Below are 20,413 nucleotides of genomic sequence, written 5' to 3' on the forward strand. Positions count from 1 at the left end.
TCCAGCCTTGATAAAAAAAATTCCTCACCCCACCTTCCCCTTGCCTTTTAGAATACTCTCCACGACGCAGGCCCGTGAGACTCAGCGAATGTTCAAACAGCTCATGCCAGAGGCTGCTCTGGGCACCAGGAAGCAAGAAACTTATAAGGCACCACCCCTGGCTTTGAGGAGCCCCCAATTTAATGCGAAGTTGGAGCAGTAAAGAAATGTTGCAGTCCCTGTAGGAAGTGCTATGATAGAGGCAGCTGGAGCACTTACCAAGCTCAGGAGACCGAGGGGGCTTGCCAGAGGGCACAGCATTGCAAACAGGGCAATGACCCAGTTCTAAGACTGACTCATCACATGGCAAGCAGAGTCGGTCAGACTTTGGACAAGTTTATTGACTTCATTGGAACCTCAGTTTTCTCATTTGACAAAACTAGATGGTCAAGAAGCATCTAGGATTATTGGGACACATAAATTACATAATTCCAACACAGCACCCCCCCACTCCAGGTTCCCGGTATGGGGTAAGTTTTTAGTAAATGTGAGATGCTGTGATTACTACTGTGAATATGATAGCTATTTCAACAAAAGAATTATAAAGAAAGGGCTTCAGGAAGGGGTTGGGAGTGACTCAAGCAGGCAACCATCAAAGCACTTTGTGCAAAGATCAGGTCCTTTTCTGAGCACTGAAAATGTGCCTATTTAGAGAGGTAGCCAGCTGGAGTGACATTTACTCCCCGTGGAAGGACACAGGAGGCAGACGAGTGGTGAAGCTCATTATCTGGTGATGCAGCCGCAGACATAATGGTCAAAGAACAAGACTTCCGGGGCTGCCCCAAGTTTGCCACACACGCCTCTTGATTAGAAAGAATAGTCCATGCAAAGGTAGGGCATTTTACACAGCACTGCAGACATGCAGAGAAGGTGCTCAGAAAATATCTGTCGAAAGTCTGGTTAGAGGAGATGAGAAGGAATATCTAAGAGAAAAGCACAAAGATTTAGCTTTTTACCAAATACATGGATCCTCATTTCTCAGCCTCCTTCCCCACACCCGAATCAATGCGTTGGATTTGTTATGTGCTGCTGCTCTCCTTCTCCTTTCCTGCATTGCCTCTTTCTCTTAAAGTCGGCTCTGGTGCACCCCAATAGCTACAAACCCTTAGACACCAAGAGAGCCCGTCCTCCTCCCCAGTAGAGCCAGAAGCATCTGTCCCAAACTGAGCTTCACTGTGAAAGAGACATTATTTCCACTCATGAGAGCTACAAGGTATGTGAAATAGTGAATTTCATGTAAATATATGCACACTCAAGTGTATAAAAAAGAAATTATTCTACAAAGACTGAAGAGGAACACTCACTGTCAAAAGACATTTTTAATCCTTGAGCATTTGCAGGGAAAATTGACTTTAAGCTTGGCCAAATCATGTAGAAACTGTGTTTTCTTATAAACATAGGAAAGAAACATTCAAGCAGTTTTATCAAAGAATGGGAAATCTAGCCTATTGCCCAGGCCCAGGCTCACCACTGCCCCCGCCACCTCAAGCAGCACCCCCTTCCCTCCGTTCTGAGCACACTAAGCCTTGTTGAGGAGTGGAAGATGGCAGCCGTATGTGTCCATTGGCCACTGCAGCTGCCTCAGTGTCCACACCTCACCTCCCACCAGTAGACTCCCTCCACCTCTTCTAATAAGCTCCTCGCCCTCTGGTTTTGATTCGGAGCTCCAGCTACTGGCTCTGCCTGGACAGAGACCTAGGGAAGCCATCAGCCTGAGAGGCAAGAAGCAAGGCTTCATCTGAGGCTCAACCAAAGAAAAAGCGATTTGTTCCCCACTTGCCCAGGGGGACTTTGTGGTCCCAAGGGTGAAATCTTGGCCATCATCCCACCACAAGTTGGGAGAACGACTGCCTTTCCTTCTATCCTTTTGCACGTGCCATCAGGCTGCCCTTGGAGATTTGACCTGGGGCTCAACTGTGGGCATAGGGAAAGGGTGAATAGGGAATAAAGAGGCACCAGAAGCCTGTATGCCTATTTCATGGAAAGGGCAAGACTTGAAAATTTGGAGAATTTCATTAAGATAGAGACATTCTTTCACAGCAAGCCTCATGTTTTGCCATGTGGACATGATGGGTAAAGAGGTGGAGTCCTTCACCCAGGGTTCAAGGCCAGCCAGCTCATGGCTAATGTAGCAGGACTTTCAGCAAGACCCTGATGCTGTCAGGGTACACGGGGCTCTCTGCTCACCCCCTGGTTCTGTGTAATGACCTCAGCTTCTTCCTGCCCTCATTCTCTGCCCACCAAGCTGTCCAACAGAAGGAGGCTTCTATAGACAGATAATAACTAGAGGAGAATCTGGAGATTTCACTTGGGCTTCCTGGCCAGCCATCTCTCCCACACAAACCAGCAGGACCCCAGAACCAGGGTCCCCACCAAGTCCTGAAACTCTTCAGTGGGTATTTTTAAGAGGAATCCCAGTTCAGCTCTGAAGTCAGTGAAACCATTCTGAAGGCTCTGCTTGCTACAGAATGTTTACTGAGAAAAGACACTGTGCCCAACTTTTCTGGACAGCTGTCCTTTAAAGACTTGGGCCACCAAATTCATCTCTGCCTTTCAGGAGGAAATTCACAGAAGCAGATTGGGCATTTCAGGCTTGAGATATGAAGGTATTATAGTTGTCCTATTTACTTATGGTTAAACTCACAACAAAGTTTGGGGTTTGTGTCTCTTCATGTCTCCAGTTCTCCAACATCAGGCCCCATATTGATGTCTCCATTAGCCCTGATGACACAGCTGGGAGCCCCAGGTCTCTGCTCCTGACAACTGCATTTAGTTTTGGCAGGTTGGATTTACAGTATCACTAAGACATCAAAGTAGACAAGTTCAATGGACTGCCAGATTTGAAGCTCAGATGATAAATCTGAGCTGAAGTACAATAATTAGGATTTGTCAGAGCAGTGTGGATAGGAATGCGGGGAGCAGATACCCCTGGGAGCCTGTAAGGTGTAAAGAGAACCCTGCTAGAGGCAGCACCCAGGCTCCAGCCCAGGCTCTGCCACCTCACTCACTCCCCTCAGCCACACTCCAACCCAAGAGCAGGAGTGACATCTCCTTCACCTGGCAACTGCATCCCTCCCTAACTACTCTGACATCACACCTGGCCTGGCCCCTGCAGTTGAGTGAGATCTCTGGCCTCCTAATTATCTTTTGCTATTCCAGGCAGTGCCCTCCCCCAGAAGGTATATCATAACTTTAGGTTCATTTCCAGGAGTCCTGCTTCATTTTGCTTTCTTAAATAAATGACCATCAAGATTTATACCATCACTTTCACAAAGTGATGCTTGCTGAACTTACGTGCATTTTACTTACATGAGTTTAATGATATGTGCTAGGCAAAAAGAGAAAGAGAAAGATAACCTTAAACATTCTGCAAAGACCAACTTTCCAACCAATGAGTGTAAGCCTTGAAGTGCACATGAGTGGGAGAACTAAATCTTTCATCCTGTCAGTCTGTCTCTGTTTCTATGGGGCCAGCATTTAAAGACAAACATTTTGCATACAGCATGGCCCATAAATGCAAGCCTCCTAACTTCATCTGAGGCTTGACCAAACAAAAAGTGATTTGCTCCCACACCAAGGGGCAAATAACATCACTCCTTCCAAAGTGATGTTTCAAGGGTAATGAGACTTGATGTGATTGTTGCCTTCTGCCTATCTTTAGGAACCAACCTTATAAAAAATGTGACTCCAGCCAAGCTTTCCCTCTGATAGGCACATAATCCAACTCTTCTTCATAAAAATATACTGTATTGCTTTATTACAAGATATTTTTATAAAGATCTACTACTAGACGGTAAAACCTCTAGATATAGAGTGTGAGAAAAGAGAACAGGGAAAGAAAGTGAAATTGAATCTTGTCCATGAACACTTTGGGTTTGCTGTGGTGCTGGCAGCCATCTGGCTGTAGGAAGTTGCCACCTGGCAGATGGTAAGTTCCGGCAATTTGCTGGGAATTTCAATTGAAGGGACCTGTTCTTTAGCTGGAAATAGCTCAGGAAAGGGAAGGAGAACAGACTTGCATTGAGTTCTTACTGCATGCCAGGCACTGTGACAGCACCCTGCACGTGCTATTTCTTTTGACCTGCACAGTACCCTGTGGAATTGTCATGGTCCCCATTTACATCTGGGAAGCTTCCAGCTCAGGGAAGGCAACGGTCCAGGCATACTAGTAAGTGGCAACGCTGAAACCACATAATAGGATCCAGAAATCCATGCTCTTTTTGTTAAAGATTTTAACTCACAGATGCCAGACACTTAAGAGGCAGTGGCCTGCGACAGTCACCTCAGAACTGAGCTGCAAACACTTCTAAGGCTTCTGCAGAGAGTCACAATCCCACTTTGGAATCCTGATTCAGACCCTACCCAGGAGCTGCGGGAATTGTGTCCAGGGGTAGCTGGGCATGCGCCCCTCTTTTCTTCCTGTAGGGGGCAGCCACTATGTGTGCATTAAATGCAGACCGACTTCCTGTTGGAGGAGAGGCAGACTTGGTTTGAGTTCTTTCAGAGGGGAGGAGAGGTTCCTAAGTGAGGGAGGGAAAACGAAGTGAAAATAAAGCCAGGAAATGTGAGGAGGCAGAAAGCATTCATCAACAGAACCACCACAGGGAGGCAAGAGAAAAAGGGGGAGCGGTTGGCCATTGAGAGAGCCAGGATACTGAGAATAGTAAAGCTGCCTGCCCACAGTTCATCCATGGGTACATGGACCATGTGGGCCCGGCAGTGAGTATGACGGGTGACGGGCGTTCACGACAGACTGAAGATAGGCGACTCCCCTGGAATGCTCTGGATAAGCCCTTGGGACTCTCGTGTGGCTCTAGAAGGAGCAGTCCCTCCAAGAATGACAGATTTTGGACATCTGGTATACCCTTGCAAATAGGGCCACTAAGCCAAATTTAATTTGGTTCAGAAAAACAGAATGATGTGATGTTTGATGCAAAAAAAAAAAAAAAAACGGCAAATGCTAACAGATAGGCAGAAATAGGTATCTGGACCTGGAAGTAGAAGACATAAAGAGGCATAAAGATGTATTTGCTCCCTCTATGTGGGAGCAAATCACGTTTTCTTTGGTTGAGCTTCAGATGAAGTTAGGAGGCTTGAATTTATGAGCCATGCTGTATGCAAAATGTGTAACTTTAAATGCTGGCCCCATAAGAACAGCATAACAGCATAAAGATTTCACCTTAATATAAGGAAGAACCTTCTGATCAGTAACTAGATGATGATAAAATGGGTCATTCAAGAGGTAGCAAGTTCCGCATCCCTGCAGATATTCAAGCAAAAGCTGGGACCCCTTCTTCAGGAATGTTATGGAGCAGATTCCAGCATGGAGTTTGAGGCTAGACTAGATAATTTGTATATTGAACAGGCTGATTTTCTGTAGTTTAATGAATGAAACAGTGACTGCCTATACTAGTAGTTTAAAATACCATTTTAAATAACTATTGACTATATTAAATTAAAGGCACTTGGCAAGTCAAATTCCCAGCTTGTACCTATACCCAGGGTCACTTTATAATTCAGCTCTCAGGGTCCCTGTTCATTATCCCAAGCTATCTGGCAGCAAAACCTTTCAATATCCAAACAAGTGCCTCCTGCCTACAGGAAAGTACAGTTCCTTTTATGTGTCCTTTAAGATCATGGTAATAGTCGTCCTTGGACAAGTCTCTGTAGGTTATTTTCTTTATTATTTTATCAAGTATGTCAATTACTGCCTAGACTGCAATTGTAAAGAACTATAAATACACTTATGTTATACATTATCAGACAATGAAAGTGAATGTCATTGATGAATGTGCTTGTCTACCCTGTTCTACTTTGCAAACCAGTTAGCTTTTGTTTGGCTGACACAGCATTCTTCAAAAAATTGTAGCAGGGTACTTTTAGGGAATGCATGCCTGGCTCCTGCTTATCACAGCTCTCATCGGGTCCAACGGTATTACACCACTGCTTCACACTTCACAGAGACTATCATTCCCTATGGATCTACCTTTGACAGTCTTCTAGGGTGACTACCAAATGAGAGCCATTTAATCTCAGTGGGTTTATAGAGTGTCAGACACAAACGATTGCCCCTTGTTATTTGCCTGCTTTGTGCCCATGCCTCTGGCTGGCAAATGCCTAGAAGCAGGTCTTACCCTACGTGCGCAGCCCTCTGTCTGCTCCCAACAGGTTTCCAAGCACCTTGTGTAATAAGTACTTGTGAAACTGAATCAAAGACTATGTGTTCCCTCAGCATAGGACTGAGAACCGGAAATACTTACAGATGGATGGGCACAAAAATGCAGACTAAATTTAAAATGACTGTGAAAATGAATGTTGCAGGGTGGTCTTGAAGATATAGATGTGTTTAGAAAACAAAAGCTGGTGTAGCTAGGCATGATGGCTGGTGCCTGTAGACCCAGCTACTTGACCGGCTGAGGTGGGAGGATCACTTGAGCCCAGGATTTTGAATTCAGCCTGGGCAACATAGTAAGACCCCATCTTTTAAAAAAAAAAGCTGATGTTGATAATAAAGCATTATACTAGCAATAGAAACGAGGATGCATGTAGGAACTTCCTTCTTACTCAAAGCTTTAACAGGCCATGGAGGATACAAGAGAAAGGTTTGTGTGCCAGGAGAAAACCTGAGGCCTGCCATCTATAGCTTCCAAGACATATTGGGGACAATTGTGGTCTGGGTAGGGTTTGCTTTCCCAAAAGCTCACAGGTGGTCACAGCAGCACCAGACCTTATGCTTCTCTTGTTACAACCTCTCTTCTAAATGCCTGGAACAGTGCTGGGCACAAAAAGCATCCAAGCATAGTTATTGATGGCTTGATTACAATTTCCTAGCAATGAGATGCACACAGTTTACAAAATGTCTGCAAATGTGGCGATTCTTACCTTCCAAGTTTCATGATATCACAAACTGAATAGCAGTTTTGCCTCACATCCTTTTCCAAAGAGGTCGCCAATGTTGATGCATCCCTTTCTTGGTGAAGTTTGCATAAATGAGGGTGGGACTCAGGAGAATGTATCAAGGAACTGGCCCAAGGTCTCTCTCTGTTTTGGCCCCATTGTGCCTCTCTGATGGCCTTTGGGGAAGACTCTGGCCTGAGACCCAGGCCTTCCCCTGCATCTGGGGAGGCACTGCCCCTCCAGCTGTCCTCTTGATCCAGGATGGGGCTGGTACATGAGTCAGTACATGTTGCCCTGGTGAATTCTTTGTCAGCTGAGAGTTCAGGTGTCTATTAAAAGAAATGCTACTGATTACTAGCTGCGGGATGCACATTGTTTTTTTAAAAATACAAAGCTTTTTTCCCCATGTGGTTATAGATCAGAGTAGTTACAAGGTGGGCTTTGAGGTCTGTCTATCACCATAGCATCCCAGCTCCTCCGCATGCTCCCGGCTGGACACTGGGCAACACACTCAGGCATCTTAGCTTAGGGGGCTTTGGAAGCTCTCCATAAATGTGTGCCTTATTTTTAAATAAAAAATATTTGCAAAATTTAGACAAAGATAAAAATGGAAGATAAATATGCAAAACAATGACTCTATTCCACTTTCCGATAAGAAATGTTTTCTTTTTAAGTTCTTCATCTTCATCTGTCATCGCAGGGCTTGTCTCCCTGTCAACACCCCCATCAAGGTGATGTTCTTTCCTGGGTCTCCTCCTCACTTTCCCAGACACGACTTGCTTCGTCTCAACTGCTCACCTCCTTGTCAGCCTTTTAGGTTCTGGTTTTGATGATGTGCTATGTCTTGCTGCCACTGCTTGATCTTCTACAGAAAAACAATCTGTGTTTCAGTAGAAAACTGTTTTTATCTACAGCAGAACCTGCTGGGTTCTCTGATTCTGGCTGTCTCCACTGTCTTTGAGCTATTTTACAACTCTATAAATAAACAGGTCCTTTGAAATCTCTTTTGAGCCAGTTTTAACATCTGCCTCGTTCTCTCACTGAATGAGTTAAATAAAATCTTTAACATGTGTTCATTTTTATATCTGTAGGAATCATGATTTTACCTTTTCCTGAAAATTATCTTCTAGCACTTCCACCCCATGATCTCCATACCTGATGTAATAGAGCCCATGCCTGGGTTCCCACCCCTGCCCTCACCTACAAAAGGAGAACCACCCCAATAAGTGGTCTCCCACCTTTCTGATTGTACATCCCTAACAACGAGAGGGATACACCTCGAAATGTGCACATTTATTTAATTATAAATCATAAACATTTACTACTCTTCTGATAGACAGGACATTATAAAGGATACATCAAAAATCAAAATTTTAAGAAGAGCATATTTTATCACATTTTCATACTCTTTGGAGAGACCTCCAAAATCTGTTTTTTAACCTATCCTCTCCTTCTAGCTCATTATCCCCGGACATGCTCTCCAGCAATCCTTCCCTGCTCCAAGACCTCCAGTCTGTGGAGCTGCTGCTTTTCATCATTACCCCCACTCCCCTTCCCTGTCACACATGTCCTCGGTGTGCCTCTGATTCTGCTTAGATTCCATAGCTCTGCCCCTAGATGCTCACTTACAGACAAGGAAGACCCTGAGTTCCCACCTCCTTGCCCCTCTCTTTCTCCATCACGTGTCACTTGCAGATTCTGGGTTTCCATTTTAATTCCTACTCAAACTGTGTGAACCTCACCCCTGCTTCTGAGCCTCTGACTAGATTAGCTTCAAGTGTGTGACTGCAGATATCAAATGGGCAGTCAAGACTTCCAGATAATCTTTCTCTGTGTCCTTAATCAATTCAGTTTTCTACCTCTGCTCTCTAAATTATTTCTCATCTTGTCTCTCTAAGTTTCCAACAACTCCACCTTGCCTGTGACCTCACAGTGAGAATGGACACGTTCAGATGAGAACTCTTCATCTTCCCACAGCAAATTCCACTCAGCAGCCTGTGCCCCTACCCCAACTTCAGCTTCCACCTCTCGCCACCCATTTCTGTGCTCTACTTCATGGCAGCCTCTTAGATGAGTGTCTCTTCTCACTGTTTCCACGCCTCCCTCCTTCTTTCTTGCACCCACTAGCACCAGCCTTCTGTCCTTACCACCCAAGGGAAGAAGCCCACATCAGAGTCCCCAGTGACCTCTATCTTTCTAAAGCTGAAGAACAATACTCTGTCCTGTCACTCTCTCTCTCAGCAATGTTCAACAAAGTGTGTCCCTCCCTCCTTCCTGAGAGCTTCCTTGCTCATTAGCCCTACTTACATGGAGTTGACCGTGAGCCCCACCCTTGCTTGGTTTTTCCACCAATTCCCAGGCCCCATCTTAATCTCATATGTTGTCCCATCTCTGTACCAGGCCTCTCAATGTTGTGCTCTGTGCTGACTTCTCAGTCCTCTACTTGAACTTATCTGCACTCTTTCCCAAGGTGATCTCGACCATTTCATGGCTTTACATGACCTCTATATATGCTGACAACTCCCAAATTCACTTTGCCCAGCCCTGATCTCATGCCTATTCTCCACAACTGCCTAATAGACATCTTCACTGGATAGCCTATAAACATCTCAGTTTTACATGATATCAACAACTGTTGTTTCTCCTCCATGCACTCCAGATGGACTTCCCCAGCCCCTGTAAGCAGTCTCTCTCTTGGTAACTGGTACTGAGAGAGATGAAGTGTAAAATAGGATCTATGATTACCCTCCTAAAGCATGAAATAGGTATGTGTGATCTAGTGCAAAGAAGAGAGATATTGGAATCAGGAAAATCAGGCTTTTTACCTTCTTACCCCTCCTTTACCCTGCATTGGTGGTACCACCATTCCCCCAAGGCTTCCTCATGCCAAAGCTTGATTGCTCTCTTTCCTCATGCCTGTTTCTAATCCCAAAGTAGTCTCCTGGACTCCACCTCCCAGATGTATCCCAAATCTGACTGCTTCTTAACCCTTCAGCTACAGCCTGAGTCCAAGCCACATCATGTTTGACTGAATGACTGCTGCATGACCTCCTTTAGTCCCTGTGCACCAGTAACTCGAGTGGCCCCTCTGAAGAATGGAGGAGGGCATTTCCTGCTTAACTCTCCATGCCAGCCCAGTGGCTTCCCACTGCATGCAGGATGGTGGCATCATGCTCCTCTGATCCCCAAGGCCCTCCAGGGTCGGTCCCTGCCGCCTCCACAACTTCCTCCACTTCTGCTTCATTAACGATGGCCCAAGCGCACTTGTTGTATTTTTGTCCCTCAAACATCCAAGTGGGTTCCCATCTCAGGGCCTTTGTTCATGCTGTTCCTTCTGCCTGGAATGCCCTTACCCCAAATGTGGGCATGGCTGCCTCCTTCTCAGAGGTGCTTTACTTTATGGACTAAATGCTCGCTCCCCAGAGCTGCTGACCCTTGTTCTGCAATCTGACCACTGGAGCCACCCGAGCAAATCACAATCCTCCCACTTGGCCTTCGGGTATAAGGAGGGAAAGCTCACCCCCACACCTCACCTGGACCCTTCCTGCTAGATCTTTATGGGCTCTCCTGGGAGGAGCTATTCTCCAGGATGGAAATACCACTTTTTTCCCTGGGATTTCCTAGATATTTCAACAAAAACACAGGGTCCCAGCACCTTGGCCTGAATTGGTGTGTGTGAAATTTGGCCCTCTCTCACCTGGTTCAGTTTCTTAACACAATTGCTGTCGTCTAAACTTCTTTTCCAACCCAGCAACTTTTGGATATCTTTCCCATAGCTCTTCCCTCCCTAGAGGCTATGTCAAATGACCTCTTGGAGTATAAGCATCAACAGGATCTGGGTCATCAAGTCCTTTATGTTGTCCTAGTGATGGTGTCACCCTCAGGCACAATAAGTGATCATTTTTATCCACATCCTAGAGATGAGGAATCATGAGGCCTAGAGAGGACAGGCAACTGCCCAAGGCCCATGCAGCACAGCAGGTACAGGTGATCCAGGTACCTGCTCAGATCCCCCTCCAGGACTGAGACTCGCATCCTACTGCCTCATCTCCCCTCCCCTGGGGCAGCCCACACCCCAGCGCTGGTTAGGGCAACAAGCAAAGGCACAGGTTCTCTTGTCCCAATTCATTGCAGCTCCGAGGGACAATCTCTGCTCCAGGGCTCCCTCCAGGATCAGCTGAGGCCCTGTTTATAGCTGCACATTGATCTCTCCTTCTGCCCCACCCCACCTCAGTCACCCTCACAGGGGATGTTCTCAAGCGCAGACCCCATAAAACCTCCCATGCTCACATCTCTGCTGCAAAATCTGTTTCTTAGGGACCCCACAGAAGGCATGGCAATGGATAATTGTATCTGTCAACTTGGCTAGGCCATGGTACACAGATAGGCGGTCACATACCATCTAGATGTCACTGTAAAGGTATTTTTTTAGATGTGATTTGACATTTAAATCAGCAAAATTTGAGTAAAACAGATTGTCTTCCATAATGTAGTGGGCCTCATGCTGTCAGCTGAATCCCTTAAGAGGAAAGACTGACCTCCCTGAGGAGGAGGGAGTTCTGCCTCCAGACCACCTTTGGGCTTGATCTCCCTCAATTATTCTCTGGGTCTCCCCTGTAGAATTTGGACTGGCCAGCCCTCATAATCACAGGAGCCAATTCCTATAAAAAATCTCTTTCTCTTTCTCTCACTCTTTTCATATATAAACACACACATAAACACACACACTCACATACACTCATTCTATCTGTTCTATTTCTCTGAGAACCTGACTAATATAGGTGTCAAGGTAAAAATCCCAATTTTCCTGATTCCAATGGCTCTCTTCTTTGCACTAGACTGCACGTGCCTATTTCATGCTTTAGGAGGGTAATCATATATCCTATTTTCCACATCATCTCTCAGAATGGAAATTCTTATTGGAAATTCCCTTGGTCTGCTTCTGCGTCTACTGTCCTTCTTCCCAGGCTTCCCTCTCTGATGCCTGGGCTTCCAGAGAGCCTGGCCCTAAAAGTTTCACAGCCAAAGACTAAACAGGTAAACATCTACAAGAAGACCCAAATGTCAGAAGAAGCAGAATCAGGGAGAGGAAGGAGACCTACTGAGGTTCGGGGGCCAGCTATTTTCCTGCCCCTGTGAAAGGAGGCGGCACTGAACCTACCTACAACCCTCTTAGGACCCTAGAGTCAGGAAAAGGGGGGCCCAACCAGAGCCAGGTAGAGAGAGTAGAAGACACTGCAGCCTACCTGCCATTCCTGCTCCATCTCAGGCAGCGCACCTGGAGGGGGTCGGCAAAGGAGGAGCGTGACTTCCTGTGGGGCCCCTCTCAGTAAATGCAGCACCTCCTGCGAGAAACCAAGATTCACTGTTAGGTTTGGGCTTGCATTGCTGGGGATGCAGTGATGTTCTCCCCACTGCGTCCCAGGCACTAGCTCCTCCCCCCTGCACCTTGATCTATTTCTCACTCCAGAGAACTCCGGAGAACACTGCTGTGGGCCTGACTTTTCAAAGTGCAAGGAACCAAGGTCAGTGGCCTGCAGCTTCCACAAAGTTGATGCAAGATGCTGGGCTGTGCATCACCTTTGTGCAGCTTGGGTTCTGGGAACCTCTCACCTGTAATATTGCAGTAACCTCCTCTCTGCTTCCTGCCTTCACCAGTGTCACCCACCTGCTTCCCTCCACATTGCTCAAGGGAATGGCAATATCTGCCAATACCAATGCCTTTTCTTCAGAGAGAGAAAGAGTGACTCCAACAAATGGCTGTTCATCTCAATCGCCCTTTCCTCCCAACCTGCCCTCAACTTGGGCCACCAGTTGTGCAGGCTCCACCACCTGAATCTCTAAAGCCTGACCCTTGGCTCTGAGCTTCCTATCAGGGCTCAGCTTGGGCTCTGGGAACCTCTCACCTGTAGTATTGCAGTGACCTCCTCACTGCTTGCTGCCTTCTCCAGTGTCACCCACCTGCCTCCCTCCACAATGCTCAAGGGTAGTTTTCCACAATGCAGATATAACTGAGTCCTTCCCCCACTGCACACCCTGGCTGACTCACTTTTCCCTCAATGTAAGCTCCAAGGCATAGCACATAGACCCCCATTTCTGCCTGCCGCTGCCTCTCACCCCAGTTCCCTCTCTCCCATCTACTCCCCTCTGCACCCACGTCCTAAGCCCCTGCCATGCTGAACCTGTTGCTCCAAGCCACCCTCTCAATGTCCAGGGTTCAAGGTTGCCTCGATAGCTCCTATTTCCTATTTAGACCAGGATTTCTCAAACTCTTGGCACTGTTGACCTCTCAGGCTGGACAATTCCTTATGGGAATGCCTGTCCTGTGCATCGTAGGCTGTTTAGCAGCATCTCTGGTCTCTACTCACTAGATGCCAGAAGCACTCATCAGTTGTGACAACCACAAATGTCTCTGGATTTAATCAAATGTCCCCTGAGAAGGAAATAATCCCTGCTTAAGAAGTGCTGATCAAGACACTCCCCAGTCCCTGCATCAGCCACCCAGGACTTCCAAGGGGTGCACTTCTTTCCTGGCTCACTGGTGTGAGCACTGCAGCATGGGCTTTCATCTCCCAGGATACATATCTCCTGCCATCACTGCTGTTTTCTGTCCATGAGCTCTGAAACTGCATGAGCTGTCCTCCTCTGTGTCTTCAGTCTCTCACAGAGTTGCCAGCCCAGCAGCGGTTCTCAGAGAAGGGTTCTTGGATCAGAAGATGGACGGATGAAGGCATGCCCTCTCACCCAAGCATATGGTGTTCTAGAGACCTCCCCCTAGCCCTGCCCAGAGCCACTGTCCCTCTTTGTCCATCTTGCTTTGTGTTTCTGGAGCTGACCTATGAAGGCTGCATGAGGCTTCCTGTTGGGCTCAGCTAGGGGAACATGGCAAGAGACCAGAGACAGGGAGGAGCAGAGGTCATTGCTGCTTCCAAATTCCTCCCTTCAGGTTTCCATGGGATGACTACAACCTCAGCCAAGGTGAGAGCTCATGCCAGCAAGTCCCCTCCAACAGCTCTCCATTCCTGGGGTGGGGTAACTGCTCTTTCCCATCCCCTTTGGCCTCGGGATAGGGGTAACTGCATCCCACTCTTCCTAGCCCTAGGCCACAACATGCTCCCTTGAGCTTCCTAACAACCTGCCCACACCTTTATTAAATGTTGCTCAAATGACTCCATTTTCTTCCAGGACTCTGTCTAATATATACAGTATTTCATTACTCTCTCTTCTTGAATTGCATTTTTTATCATAGGCAGGACAATCAGTGTAATAATGTATTAAAAGCTGTAAATGTAGTTGAGAAATGAGAAGGAGAGCAGAAAGGGACCCACTCTAGTCCCTTCAGCCCCACACCCACCTCCCAGGATGTGTGTGAAGAGACGTCAGCCAGCACAAAGGCCAGGGCTTTATCTTCAGCTTCTCTCATGAACCCAGTGAGAAGCAAGGCTGACTCAAGGTCAGATATTTAAAAACAGAGATTTTAAATTAAATGTGAGAGGGTACCACTAATTACTCTCTTTGTGTGATTAAAATCCAGGCTGCTGGTGTGATTTTTGAGAGCCCAGAGTTTTCCCCACGGCAGCAGGCTAGTAAGAGGCAAAGCTGGGGCCAGCCTGCACAGAGAGCTGCATTGCCCATGCCCCCTGGCACCTGGAAGATGAGGCCTTCCGTGGACCTTCCATTCACGGCCAGGATAATGTCACCAGCTGCAATGGCCCCATTCTCCTCAGCTGGCTGCCCCGGAAAGAGCCTCTTAATCCTCACAAGATCATTTTTGAGATGGCTGCAGCTCTCTTTCTCCATCTGCACGAAACTGAATCCCAAACCATTGGCATTCTTTTTTAGTTTGACTTCAAACTTAGGACCTGTAGTGTGGGATGTTGATAAAAATAAATTCTTCAGTAGATTACAAGTGAAATTGACCAGTCTCAAAATGCAAATTGTCAAGTAGATGAATTATTTCTTTTACGTTCAAATAATTCCTTTGCTAATTTAATGAGAGTACATTATGTATGTTATAGATTACTGCTGTCCAATAAAATATAATGTGAGCTATAAATACAAACCACAAATGTCATTTTGAAGTTTTCGAATCGCTACATTAAAATAAAAGGAAAAAGCAAATAAAAAATAAAAACAAAAAATAAATAAAACAATTTAAAAAGTAAAAGGAAACAGGTTAAATACGCTATAATCATACATCTTATTTAATCCCATATATCTAAAATATTACCACTTCAACATGTCATCAATATGAAAAAATTATTAATGAGATATTTTTTATTCTTCTTACAAACTAAGCTTTCAAAATCCAATACATATTTTATCCATTTAGATTGTCACATTTCAAGTCCTCAATAGCCACACGTGGCAAGTGGCTACCATATTGAATAGCACAATTATAGATAACTCAACTATGTTTATACATAAAGATATAGCTGCTAGGCATACATAAAATGCTCTTGGCACTTAATAAAACTTGTATCACACATATTCCTATTACTCCTTTAGAACTCTAGTCATTTGTAGTATACTTAAAACTAAATTTTGCATAATTAGACCATGGAGAAAATAATGGGCAATTCTATGGACAATGTTTTAGCTGCCATTTTGTTTACCCATGTAGGCTGACCATAAGACAAAACAGTTGCCTCTGGGCATCAAGGATGAACAGAGCTGGCCACCTACATGGTCTGTCCACCAAAGAGGCCTCTGGGCTGCCCCGCTGGCACCAATGCACAGAGGGACAGAGCACAGATTTGCAAACTTCACCAGGGCAAGAACGGAAGTATGTGAAGCAATTATGTGAAGCAATTATGTAAAGATGTGTCGCACGACCAGTTCTACCATCGCCCTAAGGCCTCCTCTGCTCTTTGGAGTCCATTTCTCAAAGGCCCCAAGGGAATGAGCAAAGGGATGAGGACAGAGGAGACTTGATTTAAACAGAAGCATTCCCCCTTTGCCCCACCCCTACCCCATGGCTGGCTTGAGTCTTCTGCAGCAAAACCAGAAAATCTCTATGAAGGGACTAAAACATGGCTAAGGTCCAAATGGTTCTTACTGAGGAAATCAACGTGTTCCTGGCAAATACCAAAATCACAAGGGAATTGCAGAGGGGCAGCCCATCGGAAAACGTGCAGTTTTGTCCCTCTAAACGATTGTTCATTTGCCTTTTAAGATGATGCTAATAACAAGGCTAGATTCCTGAACCTTCCTCTCCCAACCTGCCTAGTCATTCCTCAGATAACTTTGTTACAAATGACTTGGCTGGACTGTGAAGCCAAATGTATCTGAAAGTGTATAACCCTTTCAGTCAATTTCATCCTAAATATTCACACAAACATTAACTTTCTGGCAGCTGATCAAAGGACCGAGGAAGGCTGGGGGCAGAAAGATGCCTAGAAATCATTTGGGGAAAATGCATTTGTTTCCAGAAACCTATTCCATGAGATGGGCTTCCATGGCATGAAAAAGCCGATCTCAGCATGATCACCACAGCTCGCTTTCTTTTCAGGACCCAGAAGAAGCCTTCCTGCCTTTCCCTTTTGACCTGACAATTCAAAAGCTGCACACAATCACAAGACAATAGTAACACTCAATTCTCTCCCCTCTCACCATCTGTCACCGAGACACAGCTCGAAGGCCTGCCAGGCAAGGCTGTTACCAAGGAAACAGCCATGTGTTCATCTCCCATGCTTTCATTAGCAGAAGGACACTGCTGTGTACTCCTGGGGCCTCTTCTCTCTAAGACCAGTCTTGCAACCTAGAAGGAAAGGTGAACAAACTCAGTTTACACTTCATATGGCAACCAGGAGGCACTCCCTTGACTCTGCAAATGCTTCTTAATTTTCGAATCCTTCATATAAGCAGACTCATTTGAATCTCTCAACTAGCCTATGTATTGGGATCTAGACCCAGATTTCTCAGTGCTTATTAGACAAGTGCACCTGGAAGCAACACATGTACCTCCACTTCACATATGCAGTGCCACACTCATCTTCCTCCCCTCACTCACCCTCACTTCCCCTCCTCGTTCTTCCTAAAACACTCCTCCCCTCACATCGGCTCACCCCACCATTAACCTGCCAAGGGCCACATTTGGAGTGGTCCGGCTCTCCTCCATCTGGTTTCTAAGACGTGAACATTTCCCATCAAGAACAGCTCCCCAGTGCCCCCTCCCCTCCACTTCTCTCTCACTGCCAGTGACCCGCTGGGCCGTGACAAGCTCTGGTTACCTTGGCTTGCTGGACCCTGTCTGCACCCCTCTTGGTCCACCCCATCATGGCTGCCAGTGAATTGGTCTAAGACAAAAACTGAACATGCAACATTCTTGATTTAAAGTCTCCAATGCTTCCCATCACCTAAGACCCAAACCCATGGCACCCCAGGTCTGCACCACCTGCCCTCCCCTTTCTTTCCAATGTGATTTCCCACCTTTCTCCCCACAACACCATATACCCTTGTCGCCCTAAGTGTGATTCAAGAACCAGCAGATAGGTATCACCTGGAAGCTTCTCAGAAATGCCAAGCTCCCATTCAGGGCATGTGGCCCTGCCTTTATCTTCCTATTGCACCTGTCACTCAGCACCTGGCCCAGGATCCCAGAGGGACAATTCCTACCTGCCAAAGCTGCCAGGAGGCCAGCCAAGTACCCTCTCTACCCATGCTCATTAGCAAAGGTCTAAATATCAGAAGGTGCCAATAAATTATGGCTCTGTTCTCCAGATAGGTCAACCAAAGTCACTAATATAAGCAAATTTCACCAGACACCAGAAGACCGCTTTGGGAAAGAAAGCAAAAAGTGGCCAGAACATTGCCCCAAGCTTGCTGGAAGGGCCCTCACGAATCCCTCCTGTCTCTGTTGACTTTTTAGTTGCCAAAAGAGGGTGATGCCAGCTCTGTGGCTCAGGACACAGCGGCAGTTAGAGGCTCCTAACCTCAGGCAGAGGACTCGGCACAGTGGGATAACATCGAGTCACTGTGGGGCAGGGAATAAAGGGGACATAAAGGATGAATGGCTCCGCTCTTGGCACCCTGAATTCCTACCTCATTGTGAGGAAAAGAATCCCAGGACACTCTGACCCAGGCCCCGGTGGGTACAACACAGGGTGAGGGGGAATGGCATGAACAGGGAACAGAGTGGGGTCATCCCATGCAAACACAGGGAGGTAAGAAGGCCCATGGACACAGGGCCAGCGGGGCTGGGGCAGCCAGAGCCAGGCCAGAGCAGTCGCTTCACTCCATCTTCTCCGTTCCACTGTCTGATTCCAGAATTCAGGCAAGCCACCAGTAAGTTTCTAAGGCTATCTACGGGGGTGAGATTTTTTTTACTCAGAAACATCTATCTGCTATCTCCTGGGTTTCACATCCCCATAGAAAAGTGACGGTCAGAAGAAATGGAAGAGAAAAAAAAAGCTAACAAAGAAAAAGTCTTGTTTCCTGCCTGCCTCCCTCCCACCCGAGGCGATTTCAGCTTCTGATGTTGTTCAGGAAAGTTCCGGAAGGAGGGGAAGCTGGTCAGCAACAGTCCACTCACCTGCCCAGGACCCTTCAGGCACTGCACAGCCTGCTTGTGGGTGAGGCCGCACAGACTCACTCCATCCACCTGCAGGAGTCGGTCACCTGGGAAAGGGATGGATGTCATGTCATGACCTGGTGCCTGAGGCTGCAGGAGGTTCCCTTCCAGGAGGCCCCTGCCCGGCGCCCCTCCATGCAGCCTGGAGAAGTGGGAAAAGAAGCTGAGGTGCCAGGTGTCCCCCTGGAGTCAGCAGGAATCCTGCCTCTCTGAGCAGCCTCACTCCCTTCTTCTCAGGCACATCACAGATCAGGGATATAAAAGCCTTTCTATTATTGGCTCACAGAATGGTTGAGCCAGCTCTGTTCAACCTTATCCTTCCTCCTGTTTTCCTGTGAAACCATTTTTGAAGGTATTTTCAAGTCGCTTAGATATTTATATCTCCAGGATGTATTTTTTTTTTATTTCAAAAAAAGGTCAGGGAGGCATGGTTGATGCTGGGGACACCAGAATTCTAGGGGAAATGGAGATAAGTAAGATCCTAGGTTCCCCTTTTGGCTCAATTCTGGCAGTTTTGGAGACCGATAAAATTCACCCCCTTCCGTTAGAGAAGTGGGAGCTGAGCAAGGGCAGACAGAAGGCTCAGGTGTCCTCCCCGCATGTGCGAGTGAGTTTACCGAGGCCCACTTGTCCTCCAAGGGAAGCAGTATGTTTTCCCATGGAGGCCAAAGAGCAACACAAGTCTTTTAAGTCTTCTACTATTTTTCTATCACCAATGCTTCCCAGTGTGCCACTGCAGACCCCCCAACCTATCAAATGGGCAGGGTAGGTTGTATCACCCCCTTTCCAGGTGAGAAAAGCATGACCTGGGGAGGCAATCATTTGCATGAGTTTTCAGAACGGGAGCAGGGCAAGGCCTAGAGGCTGCCCCTCCCAGTGCAGGGCTCTTTACACCATGCAGCACAGAGTTCCCAATAAGACCCCATCCCCATCTCTCACCCTGTAGGATCTGCCCTTCCTTGGCAGCTGGTCCTCCAGGAACAATGGATTTCACATAGATACCACCATAGGGCACGCTGGTGTTAATGCCACCCTGAAAAACACAACAAAAAACTCACCACCCATCTTTCCTCCTCCAGGAAGCCTCCCCAGCCTCCCCAGCTGCCCACCACTCTATGCCATGACCTCACCTCTGACTGGCGCTGTCTTCTGTATTCACCTGTTCGTTTAGATTGTATTCTCCACTGAGCAATAAGATTAGATGTTCATAAGCTTAACAATAGAAACTATGTGAGAGATCTGGGCATGTCCTCAGCCCAAGCACTGGTACACGGCAGGTGCTCAGCAACTGCTCATGTGGGATGCACCACTATCTCTCTATAGGTAGTGACCAGCGTAGGTGGATTTGGCTCTGGGCCTGAAGGCTTGTGCCTGGCACGTCTTGTGTGCTTCGTTGGGCCAAAGGATATGTGCATTTTTCATTATAATAGATGTTGCCAGATTGCATCCCTATGTGAATATGATATACTTATTCACATTTCTACCAGCTTTGTATGACAGTACCATTTTTCTACATTCTACCAGCTATATTTGGCCAAGCTGGTAGACATAAAGTTTAAAATTTTATTTTAATTTAATTTGTATTCCGTGGTTTTTCATGGGTTTGAGTGTTTTTCATGTGTTTAATGGCCATTTGGATTTGAGTGAGACATTTCAAGAATTATTTTTGAAATTAAATATCTGCAAAGAAAATCCAAGTTTTTGCCAGCCAAAGGAAATCACCAACCTCTTCTCAGCAAATATATATTTGTGAATAACCCAAAATTTAGTGAGTTTTTCAGACGAAAAATATCTATGTTTGGTGTCTGATAGGGCTGTTACCCCAAGCCAAGAATAAACGGACCATATTTCGTATCAGCCTGTTCACTCCACGTGGATTCATGAGCCTTATTGCTTGGTTTCTTA

General features: G+C 46.5%; 1 protein-coding gene across 2 annotated transcripts in view; it reads right to left on the reverse strand.

The window, feature by feature from the left end:
• Nucleotides 1-162: 162 nt before the first annotated feature.
• The window catches only part of FRMPD2 (FERM and PDZ domain containing 2), a 121,667-nt gene continuing 101,416 nt past the window's right edge, over nucleotides 163-20,413 (reverse strand). Inside the window, exons 23-29 of one of the 2 annotated variants that reach the window (XM_054435554.1) lie at nucleotides 19,448-19,541; nucleotides 18,470-18,555; nucleotides 16,549-16,696; nucleotides 14,584-14,798; nucleotides 12,183-12,281; nucleotides 6,922-7,265; nucleotides 163-962 (exon numbers count right to left, since the gene is read on the reverse strand). In XM_054435554.1, coding sequence (XP_054291529.1) covers nucleotides 914-962; nucleotides 6,922-7,265; nucleotides 12,183-12,281; nucleotides 14,584-14,798; nucleotides 16,549-16,696; nucleotides 18,470-18,555; nucleotides 19,448-19,541 — 1,035 coding nt within the window. In that variant the 3' untranslated portion in view covers nucleotides 163-913. The remainder of the gene's footprint in view (nucleotides 963-6,921; nucleotides 7,266-12,182; nucleotides 12,282-14,583; nucleotides 14,799-16,548; nucleotides 16,697-18,469; nucleotides 18,556-19,447; nucleotides 19,542-20,413) is intronic. The other variant, XM_054435555.1, reaches the window with a different exon arrangement.

The sequence above is a fragment of the Pongo pygmaeus genome, chromosome 8 (genome assembly GCF_028885625.2).
Source record: "Pongo pygmaeus isolate AG05252 chromosome 8, NHGRI_mPonPyg2-v2.0_pri, whole genome shotgun sequence".
Lineage (NCBI taxonomy): Eukaryota > Metazoa > Chordata > Mammalia > Primates > Hominidae > Pongo > Pongo pygmaeus.